This window comes from Notamacropus eugenii, chromosome 1 (assembly GCF_028372415.1).
Source record: "Notamacropus eugenii isolate mMacEug1 chromosome 1, mMacEug1.pri_v2, whole genome shotgun sequence".
Lineage (NCBI taxonomy): Eukaryota > Metazoa > Chordata > Mammalia > Diprotodontia > Macropodidae > Notamacropus > Notamacropus eugenii.
In genome coordinates, this window is record NC_092872.1 from 597087642 (window position 1) to 597105651 (window position 18010).

The following is an 18010-nucleotide window of genomic DNA, read 5'->3' on the forward strand; positions in this document are numbered from 1 at the left end:
GTTGTAGTTCACTGTTAAGTTAGAAACAGAGCACTTGTTGACATACTATGATCTGATTTTGGTTTGTTGAGAAGCTTTGGTAAATCGTAGTCTTTCTTTGTGGTGTAAAGAAGAATCTGCCTCTGTATCGAATGAATATTTTAAATTCCTCCCTATTCCAAGTTGTTCTTTGTGCAGATTATCACCAGCCACAATGATTTACCCTATTTTTAAAAAAGTGTGTGTGTGTGTGTGTGTGTGTGTGTGTGTAACTAAGGGTGTGCTGTTGTTGGTTCTGCTACCTAATGAATTAGAAATTCAGGCCAGTAACTTAGAGGAAATGAATGTGCTAACACCAGTAAACTTTGAAACCTCTAAAATAATTCTGAACTCTTGTTTTGGATTCTTCCTTACTTATATAACATAGAACTGTGCCAGTCAGTATTTATTTAAAAAATTTGTATCTTATGTTTCAGTTTTCTTTATATTAAATTGTATGTCAGCTTTGCTGGAGTATTGTTTCCCACTTAGCCTATTTATGTATGTGGCAGTCTTTTGATTTTATTGATATATTTGTTGTCTTTATGTTACGTGGTTACATTTGTTTTTAAAAATAACATGAATTAAGCCTTGTAATAAAAATTTGAGAGAGAGCTGATCCATAGTGCAGAGAGAAAATATCAATCAGAAAAGGACAAAAAGAAACAATATATTTGGGAAGCCAGGTGTCACAGTGGTTAGAGTGCACTAGCCCTGAAGTCAGGAGGTTCTGAGTTCAAATCCAGTCTCAGACACTTAGTAGCTGTGCCACCCTGGACAAGTCTCTTAACTCCAGTTACCTCAGGAAGCAAAGAAATGGTATATTCAGACAAAATTATTAACTTGTGATTAAATCAGCTTTTCATATTTGCTTGGCAGTGTGCATTTATCTGAATGTAATGTTTATAGCATGTAGGTACATGCCCCTTAAGCAATATGCATAATTTTATTTACACAACATGAAGGCTTTATTGATGTTATTAAATCTTTAAATTTTTTTGTGTACTATATATTTTAATGTAGTCTTGTCAAAGCTATTAATCTCTTTGGTGGAGCTTTTCTTTTTAAAATGGTCATTGTGAGTTGAGATGAAGGTGTTCAGTTTCTTTGGGTTGTACATTTTGTTCTTTACTTTAATATTTTGTTAATCATTCATTTGTTTGTACCAGTTTTTTAATGTGAGAACAAAATATTTCTCTTCCCCAGGTGGCTTTCTTCCTCCAGAAGAGATCAAAGAAAGATTTGACAGCAATTGTATTACACCAGTAAGTAGTCCTGTACTTTTCTAGCTATTGCTAACTCTAAAATGACAGATTAACATATTTTCTTCTGTCTCTTTTAGGGAACTGAATTCATGGACAATCTTGCTAAATGCCTTCGATATTACATTGCTGATCGTTTAAATAATGACCCTGGGTGGAAAAATTTGACAGTAAGTTTCATGTTTTGGTACTTGAATCAAGATTGGGGTGATTGTATTTGTCTGAACTTTGGTGGTATTGAATAGAGAGAAAAAAACTCGTGTGTGTGTGTGTGTGTGTGTGTGTGTGTGTGTGTGTGTGTGTGTGTGTGTGTGTGTGTTGAACAGAGAGAGAGAGAGAATTTGTTTGTACATGCGTATTCTCTCCCCACTTCTTCCCTAACATTTAAATAATGTCAGAAGAAAAATAAAGCTTATATGTAGTTGCTATAAATGGATGTTTAGATGGGTAAGTTAGAGTGCTTTTTTATTGGAAAGGTCAGAATTTCTACAATGAGTGACAGTTTAAATTTCTCTCTAGAGACATATTTCAACATCCTGTCATCATTGCTTGGAGCCATTAAATAATCCCATTTATTTAAAACAATTACCTTAAAGGTCAGTGTAAAGTAAAACATCAGGATAATAGAGTTGCCTATTATTATAGACATAATAAAAGCCCATAAGATAGAGATTAATTAGATTTTGACATAAGCAGATACCTATGCTTTGATTGCCATAACTTGCCCTAACTTGTAGGCATTTTGATAGCAAACTAGTAAAAATATATTTGCAAACTTTCATTTATGGCTACATGATTATATTTTCCATTATAATGTAGATTGGGAATGTTGCTCTGTTTTAACTATATTTACTTTTAGAACCCATTATTTCATTGTTAAGAATATTCCCTCCACCAGTAATAATAATGAGTTTTATGCAATACTTTTAAATGTTTTGCAAAGTATTCTACATCTGTTGTCTCATTTAAGCCTCACAGGCACCTTATGAGGTAGATACTACAGGTATTATCCCTATTTTGCAGCTATAGGAACTGGCTCAGATAGGCTAAATGATTGCTTGTAGGCAGCCATATGGCTGGTGGCAGAGGCAGGAATTGAACCCCAGTCTTCCTATTTCCAAGTTTAGCACTCGAGCTAATATGCCACGGTACTTTTCCTGTGCACCATTGCAAATTATAGCCCTTCCTTTGCTTAATAGATGATTTTAATGAGTTTCTGTAGCATGTTACATTTATTCCTTGGTTGCTAAGTCTGAGATTTTCCTTGTTGGAACTTAACAAACTTTGCACTTAGACTTAATATACTTAAATGAATGCAGGAAATGTATAGTAAATGTCATATCCTCTGATAATACAGAATCACAGAATTTGAGAGTAGAAATGGACATTAGCAGTCACCTTGCCCTCGCCATACACAAAAGGAATCTTCACAGTAACATTGGCAAGTGGTTTTACAGTGTCTGCTCAGAGACCTTCAGGGAGGGCAAATTCTGAAGCCAAGCCACTCTACTTCTTTATAACTCCAATTGTTAGGAAGATTTTTCCTCATATCAAGCATAAATTTTCCTCTTTGTAATTTCTACCCATTACTCATGTTTCTGCGCTTTGGGGCCATGCAAAAAAATGTAATTGTTCCACATGATAGCATTTCAAATGCTTGAGAGGTATATCAGCTTTCTCTCAGCCCCTCATACTCCAGTGTCTTCTCCTTTCTAGGCTGAACATCATTAATTCTTTCAACAGATTGTCTTTTGACATGGACTCAAGGGCCTTCACCATCCTGGTTGTTTTCTAACTATGATACCCAGAAATGAATACAAGACTACACATGAGGTCTGACAAGAGCAGAGTACAGTGAGATTATCATCTCCCTATTTTTGGAAGGGGTACTCCCTATAATGCAGCCTACGACCACATTAACTTTTTTGATTATAATAATATACTCCTGATTGATATTATCTAACCATGCTTGCCCCATTCTTAACTTGTGAAGCTGGTTTATGTACTCAAACATAAGACTTCCCATTCATCCCTGTTGAATTTCATCTTGATAAATTCAGCCCAATGCTCTAGGCTATCAAAGAATTTGGTATTAGGACTGTTATCCACTAATTTGTCTCTATACATCCTGTTTTCAAGATCAGTATGTTTTTCTTGTTATGGATATCATGTTTTCTTTCCACATTACTGCTTTTTTGCTTCTCTTTTTCCAGATTGTCATTCAGCTCTATATATTTGCATTTCCAGTCAGTTACTTTCTCCTTTGTTACTTTGATGAGACTTGCTAACATAAATTCAAGTTTTTCTATTCTGTCATCTGTTTTTGTTGTGCAACTATAAATCTGATCTCACAATTCTTGTTTCTCTCTTAAACCACTCAGGAACATTATGCTGCAGTTTCATGCTTTCTTGGGAATCCATAGCTTCCTCTGTCTTATCAGTCATTGATTCATTATCCTTCATCTTATAATATTTATTGATAGATGCCTGAACTCTTTCAGCTGATGTAGATGCCATATCCCCTCCTGCTTTTAATATCTTCCATTTTGGTTTATCTGTTTATTTGAAAGGTGTAACAGAGTTTTAAGGTGTTTAAAATGTCAGTCTCTCCCCACTTATTATTCCCTGTTGTTCATTCTCTCACTCTTTCCCATTTCACTGTGGCTTCCCTGGGGTCTGTCTCAGTCTCCTTTCATGCTGGTCAATTCATGTTTCACTGCCTCAGTCTCTGTCCCAAGGTGGGGTGGCACTGGCCACATCTGTATTCTGAGCTCTTTTTGTCAGGCTTAGTGAAGCATCACACAGCCACACGTGTCCTGGCCCACTTTCTTCTGTTCTTCAGTGCTCTGAGTTTTCTGTAGTAGTGCAGAGTGTGCCCATGTTGATGTTCCAATCAGAGCAAGCTTCTGCCTCTTGGTGTTCCCTGATGCTGAGTGGAAGGAGTTGTTTTCTGTTGTAAGCACCTTGGCTAGCTTGTGGTGAGTGGTGGGGGAAAGGATGCTGAATTAATATATTAGAGGTTAGGGAATTGCCTACTCTGCTATTAGCTTATTGGATTTTTACCTCATTAGGGTTCTTGATCTTTTAAACTATGGAGACATCTGAAACTGTTTTTTTTTAAAATATATATTTCTTACTCTGGGGAAGTCTGAAAGGTCATGAGGACTGGAGAAAATGTCTAGTCCTCCATTTGTTGGTCATGTGGCAATGGCTACAATGACTTTCAGCTTCTGTTAGGGTGGAGATGTATCTCATTATACAACAGCAGTCATTTAGTCAATAAACATTTGCGAAGTACCTACTAGATCTGAGGTACTGTGCTGAGTCCTGGGGATTCACATACTAAAAAGAGAGACCCTCCCTCCAATGAGTTTGCAGTCCATTGGTAGGAGACAGCCTACAAAAAAAAGCAGAAAAGGGGGAGGGGAAAGGAGGGTAACTAGTATGGGGCTATAAATGGAAAAAAGTCCAAAGGAGTTCAACCAGGTAGGAAATGAAAAGATGGCATCCCTGGGTGCCCTCCTTACCTGGATATTTTAGGAAGAACTCTCTACTCTGCTCTCCAATCAGAAGGGCCCAGGGGCAGAGGGTACTGATGAAGTGTGAGTACCAGAAGTGATGTGATCTTTCAGGATAAAGAGGTTCCTGGGGACATGGTGGAAAAGATCAAAGGAATGCAGCCAGATGGAAAATGTATTTGTACTTTTTCCATAGCCAAGTGACTACTAGCTATGATAAAAGTTCAGGGTGTTGTTCTTACTAGAAGAGAAATTAAAGGGTTTGGGGAATGCCTCTCCATTTATCAGAAAAATGATTTGTTAAAAAAAAACATAGTCTTGACATTATATAAGCATATAATCCTTGCTACCAGGAAAGCTGAGGCTGGTGGATAGCTTGAATTTGAAAGTTTGGTACTGCAGTGGATTAGAGTACTGGGCCTGGAGTTTGGAAGACGTGAGTTCAAATGCAGCCTCAAAGCCAGCCCCTTACTATCCATGACCCTGAGCAAGTCACTTAACCTCTACTTAGTTAATTTCTTCAATTTCCTCAATTGTAAATAGCATAGTAATAGTACCTACATCTCAGACTTGTTTTGAAGGTGAAATGATGTATTTAAAAAGTACTCAGCATAGTGCCTGACTCATAGTAGGCACTATATAAATATTAGTCATTAGTTATTATTATTATTAAAGTTTTTTTGTTTGAACTAAATTTGGCACCAGTAAAGGTGAGTAGCCAGGAGCAAAGGGCCATCAAGCTGTCTAATGGCAAGTAAACCAGTGCAGGTTAGAAATGGAGCAAATCAAAGCTTCTGTACCAAACAGTCATGGAATCAGGCTTGTGAGATAGGGGGACCCAGCATAATTTTTTTTTACATAGAAGAACTCCAAGGTAAAAAAAGATAAGAGGGATCTGAAGAGGCAGATGAGAATCCTAACCCACGTTTGCTGCTGTAGTGTGAAAGAATGGGACACATAGAAAAAGGAGAGAAGAATTATAAAATCAATCAATAAGCATTTATTAAGTACTTACTATGTACCAGGGATCATATTAAGCACTGGGGTTACGCGGAGAAGCAAAAAAAAAAATTTCTGTCCTAAAGAAGTTCACATTCTAATTGGGGAGACAACATGTGTCTAACCAGGTACACTAAGTTATATACAGTTAGGTGGTACATGGGCAGCTAGGTGGCACAGTGGATAGAGTAGTGGGCTTGGAGTCAGGAAGATTCATCATCGCAGTAGTTGTGTGACCCTGAGCAAGTCACTATTTGCCTGAATTTCCTCGTCTATAAAATGAGTTGGAGAAGGAAATGGCAGTTCTCTCCAGTATTTTTGTCAAGAGAACCCCAAATGGGATCAGAGAGATTTGGACATGACTGAAAAATGACTAAACAACACCACACAAAATACATGAAGAATAAAAGGAAGATAACCTTAGAGTAGAAGGTGATCTTAGAGGGTAAGGCTGTAGTAGCCAAGGGAACTAGAAAAGCCTCTTTCAATTAAGGTGACTCTGGAAGGAATCCTAGAATTCTAAGAGATAGAGATGAACAGGGAGAGCATTTGAGGAATAAGAAAAAACTGAAAGAAAGACACAGACCTGGAATAAGAAGAAGTGTCATGTGGAAGGAACTAGTTGTTGTCCATTATTCTCGAAGAGGACCAAAATGACATCACCATGATAAAGTGAAATTTTAGTGTGTTAGACTGTGGCTGATCAAACCAATATGAGCTCGGAATGCTCTACCACAGGTTGGGCACAGATAGTCCTTGTGAATATTTGGGGTGGTTACTCCAAGTTTGCACATCCTATATTTACTCTGTGCTGTCTCAGTTCTGCTTTGCTCATAGAGCACAGCACCCTTTCTGATCTGAGCAGTTCTGTGCCAGTGGCTCCCATGTTGCACCATCAGATCCACAGTTCTTGAGGGAGACCTTGAGAGTGTCCTTGTATTGATTCTTCTGACCACTGTGTGATTGCCTGCCCCAGTGTGAGTTCTGCATACAATAGTCTTTTTGGCAAGCGCACATTTTGCAGTTTAGTAATCCTGTCAGAGAAGAAAGTGGAATCAGACTTAGCAAGCCTTGCAAGTTATTGAAGATGTGCTTCTTCTTTGTAATCACCCCTCTTTTTCTCATTTTCTCCAGTCATTTCTTTAATTATCCCTTTTAGAGTTCTTTTTAGAATTTGAAGTCCAAATCACTAGCCTCATTTTTATCCTCATTTTTGAAAATTAAGACATTTGTCTTTCTCTTATCCTATTTTTCTTGTTCTTTCTAATGACATTGGCATCCAGTTCTTTCAGGATCCTAGGATTGTTCATCTAAGTCAGGTGATGTGAATACATCAAGGGATGCTGTCCTCTTATTTACATTAGGTACTAATTTTTGTTCTTTTATTCAGAATGTAAAAGTATTTATCCTTTGCAGAGGAAACAGAAACAAAATTAGAATTGAGCAGCTCTGTCTCCTCACCTTTGGGAGTTACTGTAGTCCTGTCTGTCTCAAAATGTTCTTTCTTTGATTTTATTTTTCTCCCAGTAGTTTTTAAAAGCCCTCTTTGTTTTTCTTGGCTTTCCTTTCCAGCCTCAATTCATCCTGAATGTCAGCATTCCTTATACTTTTGCAGATGTATGTTCCACTTTTGTTTTTATTTTATGTTACTGGATGAACATTGTACATTTCTTATTGAAATCCTAGTTGATTAGTGAGTTCGTGTATCAGCATCAGTCTTTTCAGACAAATCCACTTTTCTTCCTTATTGGAGTTGTTAAAAATAGACTGGGAATTTTTGTGAGCTGATCATTTTTTTAAGTGAGTACCATTATTAGCTATATAGAACATCTTTTAAGTGCCTACTCTATTCCAGGTACTATGATAAGTACTGAAAATACAAATAAAATAAAGAAAACATAGTCCCAAACTTCTTAGTAGAAGAAGATGACTTATAAAGAGAGCTAAAAAGCAAAAGGAAGTAGGGTGCTCATTCAAGGGGAAGTTGGAAAAGTCTAGAGAGTCAAGAGTAGAGCCAGAAGAGAGTTAAGCATGAGTGGTCTGGACCCATTATGAAATAATGGTTCTAGGGAGGAACTTATCAATTAGGAAAGATTCAGTGTCGGAGGCACTTTAGGGTGAAAAAGCAGTTGGTGAAGGGTTGCTATGAAACCAAAAAATCAGGAGTGAAGCTGAGAGAGGAGATAACTTTGAGTAACTTGAAATGCCATTAAGCCCCCTAATGTAAAATAATTTGAGTGCAGAACAAATTGATAAACTAATTCTCAGCCAGAATGTTTACTGATTGATGTCTATTTAGGTCAAATGTAGTAAGTTTCCTTTCTTTTAAAATATAAAATGACATCAATTCTGAAAAGTTTAGAGTTACCCTTTCCTAACAGGGTCTTAAATGATTAGAATTATTAGAAAGTGATCAATTCAGGCAAAAGTATAAGTTTAGTTTTATTCAGTTTTCAAAGGGAAGAAGAGAATGAATTAATTATATAAGTTCTAAGTACATTTTATTTTACAGGTTATTTTATCTGATGCTAGTGCTCCTGGTGAGGGAGAACATAAAATCATGGATTATATTAGAAGACAAAGAGGTAAAACCCAATTGTATATGCTGTATAAGATTATTTTATTGAAATGTTGGCTGACTGAGACTAATTTGGATCCATATGTAATTTTTTTTTGCTTTTGCCTAGCTCAACCTAACCATGACCCAAACACTCATCATTGCTTATGTGGAGCGGATGGTAAGTTCCTTATTGGATGATTTTTTCCTGATGAAATCTTTGAAAGCTGATAGTGGTTTTTTGTTTTTTTTTAAAGATAGGCAGTTAATTTGATGCATGTGACTCTTGTAGGCTTCACATGTCTTGTCAAAACACTTTATAGTCTGTCTTTTTTCCTTTTAGTAAACTTTGTTTTAAAGTAAGCTTAAGTGACAATTTATTTTTCAAGCCTACTGCCCGTGTATTTTTGAAAGATATACTTAGTACTATATATCTTTCTTTAGACTGTCAGAATGTTTTGCATGTTCTCTTTATTTTCATGTGTATGTTATAAAGTGCAAAAAAGTACAAGCCTAACACAACTTGGGGAGGACATAGTTAGACAGAAGTTTGTCTGAAAAAGATAGAGGGGTTTTAGTGGACTACCAGTATTAATCAGCAGCGTGGAGTGGAAGCCAAAAGACCTAATTTGATCTTGAGTTACAAGAAGAGGGGTGTGGCTTACATGATAAGGAAGTGATTCTTCCCTGTGCTCTCTGAGGTTAGGCCAGAATGGGGGATTTTTGTTCCATTCTGTTTACAGTTTAGAAATGGTATATTGGTCAATTATAACGCATCCATGTTAGGTTAACTAGATGCTGAAGAACTTTGAATCTGCTGTATAAAACTTGGTTGAAGGGACTGGGGATGTTGAGCCTAAGGAAAAGGAGATTAAAGAAGGTCCTGATAGTCCTAAATTTCAGTATTAGTAGGGCTCTCATGTGGAAGAAGGATTTGATTTGTCCTGTTAGATTCAAAGGGCAGAACCAGTCGAAATGAATATAAGCTGAAGAATGACAAATCTATGTTTGATATCAGGGAAAACTTCCTAACAATTAGAACTGTCCAAAGTAGAATGAACTGCCTAGGAAACAGTGAATTTCCCCTCTTTGGAGTTCTTCAAGCAGAGGCTGGAAGACCACTTATTGGTTAAGTTATTTGTAGGGATTAATATTTTGGGTATGGATTGGGCCAGGTGACTGTTGATGTCATTTCTTACTGTAAAATGGTGTTATATGGTTAATTATTGTTGAAAACCTTATTTTCTTGCTGTCTTAAGGGGACAGGGATTTACCGTCATTTGTAAATAGAGTATGTGTCCTAATCATTTCTAATTTTATCGTTTTTGTGTGTATGTTTTTATTTAATAGCTGATCTCATTATGCTTGGACTTGCCACACATGAGCCAAACTTCACAATTATTAGGGAAGAATTCAAACCCAACAAGCCAAAACCATGTGGTCTTTGCAATCAGCTTGGGCATGAGGTCAAGGACTGCCAGGGTTTGCCAAGGGAAAAACAGGGAGAGGTAAGGGCTTCAGAATTGTTTCTTTTTGAATTAGAAAAGAGTTGTTTGACCACTTTTTCTATGATCACTTATTCTGAAATGTTTTTGAATGATAAACTTCTATGTTGATATCTTAATAGTTTTGCAATTCTGGTGAGGCTAAGGTATAAAATATAAGAGCAGAAACGAGAGATTACTTGATATTTCTTCTCTCCCTCCTCCCCACCCCCAAATTAAAACTTACTGTTTGAAGGAGCTGCTTTATCTTTACTAAAGGTTTGAGATTATTGAGCCAAGGTATTTGTGCTGACCCTCAAGTCCTTAATCTTTGGCAGGGCTCACCTGACTGATATATTCCTTTCTATGATAGAAATTCTAGCTAAATGTGGAGAGAGAAATGTGGTAACAGATCTTGCCAAGTAAGTTTAGAAACTCTCCTTTAAATGAGTTACAGTGAACCACTGATCAGTAGTTTTAGTTTATTAAAATGAGTTTTGATGTCTGAACTCATAAAAGGGTATTCTGCCATAATTAGGAAAATACCAACTATGAAGAACAACAAGTTTTTAAAACATCAATACTTTCTTTCAGTTAAGGCTTTTAACTTGGAAAATGTCTCTTTTAGAGAATACACTTTGAGAATATATTCTTTTGGAAATGTCCATGGTTTAAGGTAAACATGTTTGGATATCAGATTGCTTGCCATCTTTGCCATCTTGGGGAGGGAAGGAGAAAACTTTGGAATTCAAAAATCTTATAAAAAATTAATGTTGAAAGCTATCTTTACATGTAATTGGAAAAAATAAAATGCTAAAAGGGTAAACATATTTGGAATTAATAACTCTACTCATTTCTTGTAGCATGATCAGTTTGAAGAAGTTCCTGCTTCAGAAGGAGAGTTTATCTACATCCGGCTAAATGTGCTTCGTGAGGTATACAGAAATAATCATTGGAATTGTAACTTGAATGATTTGTTTTTTAATATCTTTAATTGTTATTCTTCTGTTGGATTTTTCGTGTAGTATTTAGAAAGAGAATTAACTATGGCCAGCCTGCCATTTACTTTTGATATTGAGAGGAGCATTGATGACTGGGTTTTCATGTGTTTCTTTGTGGGAAATGACTTTCTTCCACATTTGCCATCTTTGGAGATTAGGTATGTAAATTTCAGTGGAATTGCGTGAATAACATTTTACTGTATGTATTGAATAAAATAGTCTTAATGCCTATTTCTTGATTATAGGGAAGGAGCAATTGACCGTTTAGTTAATATATACAAAAATGTGGTACATAAAACAGGGGTAAGTTCCAAATAGAAGAATTTCTAAAAAATATTATTTGCTCTGTGTAATAGATAATTTTACATTTTTTTTTTTTTTTTTTACTATTTCAGGGTTATCTTACAGAGAGTGGTTATGTCAATCTACAGAGAGTACAAATGATCATGTTAGCTGTTGGTGAAGTTGAAGATAGCATTTTTAAAAAGAGAAAGGATGATGAGGTAAAATAGTTTTTTGCAGTAGTTAAGATGCCTTATATCCTCAATAGAACATATTTTATCATACTTATAATACTTTTGAATCTTTTTCTGTACTGTTGCATTGGATTAAAAATTGTTCGTGATTACATTTTTAGAATGTGATATTATTTTGGAGTTTATCTTAACATTCATGACACATGGCTACTTCAGAAGCTTACCTTTATTTTTAGTTTTCTTCTTTTCTGATTAGTTTTCCTGCTAAAAGAAAGTCATATTCAAGACCAGAGCCATGTGGAGAATTGTCATACCACTTAGAATATAGAGAATGCCCTTTATTGAACTTGAAGGCAGGAAATCCTGAGTTGAAATCTCAGGCATTTACTGGTTGTGTGACCCTGGGCAAGTCATTTAACCTTTCTGTGCTTTACTTTCCTCATCTGTAAAATGGAGATAATAATAGCACCTAGATCCTAGAGTTGTTATAAGGATCAACTGATTTATAAAGTGCTTTGCAAACTCTAAAGTGATACATAAATGCTAGTTATCTTTACAGTGATGATGGTGTAATAGAGTCCAAGCAGAATCACTTAGCAAGAGATTCAGGGGTAGATAGTTACCTGTATCATCTGTTATTTAGAAAGGATGTCCTTAGTGGTCCTCAGAGTGTTAAAGTAACAGCTTAACTTTAAATCATCTGGGAGAGAACAGAGTACCTATGAAAGGTGGCAGCTCTACCAGGACCTAGATACTTTGGTTTAATTTGTTAGACTTGATTTCAGTTTGTGTTGATGATGTGTTGTTTAAAAAGAAAGTTTTCATAAGGTAATTTAAAATACCTGGTTTCTCCAAAAGGCAAATGATTATTAAAAGTCCTTATTTGACACTGTTCCTTTTTTTAAACAAAATATTAAAAATTGGCAATACTTAGTACAGTCTTTTATAGAAAAGACAGTTAAGTAAAATGTAAGATCCTTAACTTTTAACTGATTATTTCTGCTAGTGTCCTTACTGAATCTTTGCACATCACTTTGATATTTTTTTGTTGGCTGAAAATCAGGACTCCTGTTCCCATGTTCTATGCCGTTTGTTGTGAGAAAAGACTTCAGGTCTCAGTTGACTCCCTTTCCTAGCTAGTAATTCTAGCTTGTAGTACCTGAGTCTTACAGGAAAACAAGCAATTTTTGAGAGTGTGTACTGAGTATTTATAAGAATATGTGCTTTGGGGACAATTACTATCTTAAAGAAAAATGAATCTATAAAAATGATTTTTACAACTTTAGAATATAACTCTAAATTCTAATAGAGTAACCCTAAAAGATACAAATAAGCATGTCAACAAAGAAAGATGGGTTTTGAATTATACCTCGATCTTTTTGATGGGTTTTCCAGCTTCAAAGTGGTGGCAAGAGAACAGTCTTCACCTTGCACATGAACCAAAGAAAGACCTGTTATTTGATCACTAGACAAGATTACAGCAGAAGGGAGGGTATTCCTTTATAATAATCATGAAATTTAAAGCTGGCAGGGACCTTAGGGACAATCATTCCCTTCATTCTACAAATGAGGAAACTGAGAATCAAACAGGGGACACTGGCAAAACTGGGAGCAAGCAGACATAGAAGAATCACAGCTTCCTGCTGCCAGAAAAGAGGAGGCACTTCAGAAGAGAGAGCAAAGGTTTTGTAGCTATCTTAGCTGTGTTCTTTCCACTGCTTCTAAGCTAGGTGAGAATGATTGCTTTTCCTTTATTAGAGGGAAGGGGAGTAAACATTCATACAGAGCCTACTGTGTGCCACTCACTATCCTAAGTACTTACAAACAGCTCATTTGATCCTCACAACAATCCTTCTGGGTAGGATTTTATAGATGTCCCCATTTTACAGATAAAGAAACTGAAACAGAGGTTAAGAGACTTGCTAGTATGTGTCTGAGGCCAAATTTGAAATCAGGTCTTCCTGAGCACTGTATCCACTGTGCCATCTAGCTGTCTCATACAGTATTAAGTACCTTCTATGTGCTATACACTGCTGAATACTTTAAAAGTATTACCTTATTCGATCCTTACCTCAACTCTGGGATATAGGTACTATTATTATCTCTATGTGACAGATGAAGAAACTGAATCATACAGGTTAAGTGGCTTACCAGGGTCACACAGCTAGTAAGTTTCTGAGGCTGAATTTGAACTCAGGTCTTCCTGTCTCTAGGTACAGCTTGAGTTTGCCATGCCACCTAGCTGCCTCTAGGTTGGGTTGATTTTGGACAGAAAAAAGCAGTGCCTTGCTAACAACAAAAACTACTGCTTTGTGATTCATAATGCACCGCCTTCCATTTTCTAAGATTTATTGTTGTGTCAACTAACTGAGTAGGGTCGTGAAAGGGTTGCATTATGCTATACTCTTTCCACATAGCCAGAAGATAAGTATTAATACTATCAAGAAATATTTTAGCAGGAAGCTGCCTTAAAAAATACTTTTTGACAAGTTCTAAATGAATTTGTGATGTAGAAAGGCTTTTCATGTGTAAAAATTAAATGAGAGGACAAACTTCATCTGGGGACTGTATGTTTCATGGAACAATCCTTTTAAATGTGTGCAGTTATAAATAGTTAACTGCTAATCTACCTTTTTGTGCTGCTATGTGTGCCTAACCAAATGTTATGTTTAACAGCATTATGTACATTGCAGTGCGTGTAAAATAACAGTAATTAACATGTATGAACTTTGCAAACATTCTTATTTATATTGTAAAATAGTGAATTACATCAGTACCTTTAAACATTTGAGGTATTTGAGCATTGTCACTTTGAGGGACAAAGTAGCATTAGGCACTAGCTATATTTTGAACTTAATCAACAAAGAGCTTAACATCTTGCTTTTTTAAGAGTTATATGTATTTCAATAAAATAAAAAAGATCCATAGTCATAATTTGTAAGGTTGGTTAGACAGATCAGTGCAGAGAGGTCCTTTTTCCTTTTAGGTCTACTACATTTTTGGTATAGAAGGGAAATTATTTGGTCATGAGCGCTTCATTTATTTCCCTGCTACTTCTCATTACCTGCTATCTCAGATGTATTGTGAAATATTAGGAAAGTTCTAAATGCCTTTTTAATTTTCTGTTTCTATCATCTTTTTTTATTTTTCAAAAATTTGTTTTTAGTTTTCAATATTCACTGTTATAAGATTTTGAGTTCAAACTCCTTTTCCCGCTCCCCAGGATGGCGTGTAATTTGATGTAGGCTATACATGTGCAATCATATAAATCATCTTAATTTTCAAGATCTATGTCTTGCCTCAAAAGCCATAAACTTTATGATCATTTGTGCCAGACTTTTTTGTATCTGCTTCACGTTGGCACAGGACAAAAGTTATGCCTGACCTTAAATTTAGAATGATGGAAACCATATAGAGCAGTGATGGCTAGGTAGCATAGGTCTCAATATTCCAAGATTTCTCTCTAAAATTCCTAAATTATTAATGGAATAATTTGAATGTTATATTTTTGTTTTAGGAAAGTTTTAAAAGAAGGCAAAAAGAAAAAAGAAAAAGAATGAAGGTAAGTCTTACTATGTTTCTTAGGCATAATATTGGCAGAAAATCAGAATTACTTTCATATCCTTTCCCCTAGATATCAATGACAATATCTGTGTGCCTACACTAGGTCTCACTTAGAGAAATAACTAGTGATAAGCTAAATTGCCTTTTATTCTTTTGCAGATTGCTAATAAATAACTGGTCTTCATATTGTTCCAGCCTTTATGCTGTCGTTTAGATTAGTCTTCCTTAAGTAATGATTTCATCATATTAATTCTCTCCTTAAAAGTCTCCACTGGGCCTCCTTGGGCACAAGATAAAGTCTCAACTCTGACCGTTGTTCAGAACCCTCTATAATGTTTCCCCACTTTACTTCTCTAGCCTCATTTTCTCCTATACCCCAACATGAATGAATCCTTTATTTTTAGTCACTCCTCTTACCTGACTGTTAAATGGATCCTGTTCATTACTGGGATGTCCTCTTCTATCTAAATTCTACTTAACCTTCAAGATCCTGATCTGTCCTGTCTTCTTCAGAGGTGGGGAACCTAAAGCTTAGACTATTATCCCTGACCTTGTAGGTGATAGGAAACCACTGGAATTTATTTAATGGAAAGGTGTTATGTTTAGACAAATTGAGCAGAGAATGGATTAGAGTGGGGAGAGACTTGAAGGAGGGAGGCCAGCCAGCACAGTATTGCAGTAGTCCAGGTATGAAGTGATAAGGATGTGCAGCAGGGTGGTTGCATTGTCAGAGGAGAGAATAGTTAGTATAAGAGATAATATGGAAATGACAGAACTTGACCCCTTAATGGATATGGGGTGAATGACAGAGTTAAAGAGTCAAGAATGACACTTAGATTGACATCCTGGGTATTTGGATGGGTGGTGGTACCCTTGAAAGTAATAGGAAAGTAAAAGGGGAGGAGTTGGGGATGACAGTGTTCAGTTTTGGACTTAATGAGTTTAAGATGTCTACAGAAATTCCAATTCAATGTGTCCAACAGGCAGTTGGAGATGGGAGACTGAAGGTAAGGAGAGAAGTTAGGATTGAACAAATAGATTGAGCCCAATTGAGAGGTGATGAGGACTTGAATAAGTAGTGTGGTCTAATAAAATGGAATTGAGGGAAGGGGATGGGATGAGACTTGCTGATAAGTTTTATGTGAGTAAATAGAGTTGAGAGATAGCTATGAGGTACAGATAATAATAGTGGCTGACAGATCTTCAAGGTTTGCAAAGCTCTTTACATGTATTATTTCATTTGAGTATTACAAGAGTCTTGTGAATTAGTATTGCTGGTATTATTTTCAGATGAAGAAACTCTGAGAACAAAAATAGGGAAACTTGGAGAAAGGACTATTTTATAGCAAAACATATGAAGAATACTATTTGAATTTAAGACCTTTATATAACATCCACATGGAAATAGCAGTTTGTAAATTCTGTAGTATTGGAGTTTAGGGTAGAAATGAAAGCTTCTTATATACTGTTAGATTCATATGCACAGAAAGGAAAATTGAACTCATTCAGTTCCAAGAAAACCACCAAGAGTTATATAGAAAAAAGAAGAGACAAAGGCTCAGGATAGAGCCATGTGAAACACCCTTATCTAGAGAGTAAGACTTAAAAGGTACCCTAACCAAAAAAAATCTGAGGAAGAGACCAAGAGAGATCAGTGCCATAGGCCAAATTTTAAAGCTGGAGATATTACCCATTTTTATTCTGTACATCCTTTTGCCAGTCTATTGAAACATGAATTCTGCAAAAATTTTTTGCATATATAAAATATATGGGAATACAAAGCAAACCAAATATGTTAAAATTTAGGTACCAGAATATTAAAAGTACAACCTTGCTTTAGTGTACCGCTCTCCTCTACTATGAGTTTGCTAATCTTGATTTTTATTTTAACATATATGTGTATTTCTATTCTTGATAGAGGGATCAGCCAGCTTTTGTTCCTAGTGGAATTTTAACCCCTCAAGCCTTGGGTGCAAGAAATTCACATGGATCTCAAGTAGCCAGTAATCCAAGACAAGCAGCCTATGAAATGAGAATGCACAATAACTCTGTAAGTAGCTATTTATTCTTCCTTTACCCCATAGCCATGTAGTAAACTATTTATGTAATATCAATTATTTGATATTGTTGGTATAATATAGATCTTACTAATTAAGTTGGAGTTTTTCTTTTTTCTTAATTTCCTACTTAAAATCAAGTTTTCTCTTGATAATTGCCCAGTTTTAATATAAAAACATTTAATTTGTATTTACCTCATATATGTGAGAGGTAATGGGGCAGAGTGATAAAGAGCCAGCCCTTCAGGTTAGAAAGTTCAAGTTCTGTTCTTCTATACGTTGGCTATTTTGAGCCTGAGAAAATTATTTAACCTTTGTACAAGGCCATTCTCTAAAGCTCTGAGTTGCAGAAGAGTTGCTGATACGTAGAGGAAGTTCTTAGGCAGGCCCCTATAAAGATGAATTTGTAGGTCTGGTCTCATTCTATCCTGATTCAGATACCCACATTTTAAAGAGTATTATAAAATTATTACAAAGTGGTACTAATGAATTTGAACGGGCCACAATGGAACATATGCTGGCTGTCACCTCTTCTTAATAGAGTGTGGGGGATGGAGTAATAAGGTTGTCAGCCTCCAAAAGCATCAGAGAAGGGAGGGTTTCATGCTTTTCCTGGGTTTTTCCTTATTTCTAGGAATCTCTTCTGAAAAATTCATCACTGTAGAGATATAGGATAACTTAAAATATTTCCTCTCAAAGTTTACTTTTGTGGGGAAAAAAATCTTAAATATTCTTTGGGAAAAAGTTCAGAAATGTATGTGAGGGGTGAGAGTCAGGAAAAGGTATGTCATAATGTGAAAAAGAAACAAACAAACATTTCTTGCATGAGCTTTCAGCAAGTTAGTGATTTGTGATGCAGATCCAAGAGTACTATTTTGGATAAGAGAGTGAGGAGGAGACATATTTGAACAGAGGTCATCCCACACTTCCAGTTTTTGTTAGGTAAGGTTTGAGCCTTGTTGCTTAAAGCTTGCCATATTATGTTTAAGGGAAATGCTTTAAAAAATAAAATCTACCAGGCTAATAACTCTAGTATGGAGAACTTTTGATATAAAAGGATATTAATTTGCTCTG

At 35.8% G+C, this 18010-nt stretch overlaps 1 protein-coding gene across 3 annotated transcripts in view; it reads left to right on the top strand.

Moving 5' to 3' along the window:
• The window catches only part of XRN2 (5'-3' exoribonuclease 2), a 120922-nt gene that overhangs the window by 51823 nt on the left and 51089 nt on the right, over positions 1 to 18010 (top strand). For all 3 annotated transcript variants that reach the window (XM_072634595.1, XM_072634596.1, XM_072634597.1), the window contains 11 exons: positions 1225 to 1283; positions 1361 to 1450; positions 8310 to 8382; positions 8485 to 8535; positions 9705 to 9862; positions 10702 to 10773; positions 10864 to 10997; positions 11085 to 11142; positions 11235 to 11342; positions 14833 to 14877; positions 16798 to 16929. In XM_072634595.1, the coding sequence (XP_072490696.1) occupies positions 1225 to 1283; positions 1361 to 1450; positions 8310 to 8382; positions 8485 to 8535; positions 9705 to 9862; positions 10702 to 10773; positions 10864 to 10997; positions 11085 to 11142; positions 11235 to 11342; positions 14833 to 14877; positions 16798 to 16929 (980 nt within the window). The remainder of the gene's footprint in view (positions 1 to 1224; positions 1284 to 1360; positions 1451 to 8309; positions 8383 to 8484; positions 8536 to 9704; positions 9863 to 10701; positions 10774 to 10863; positions 10998 to 11084; positions 11143 to 11234; positions 11343 to 14832; positions 14878 to 16797; positions 16930 to 18010) is intronic.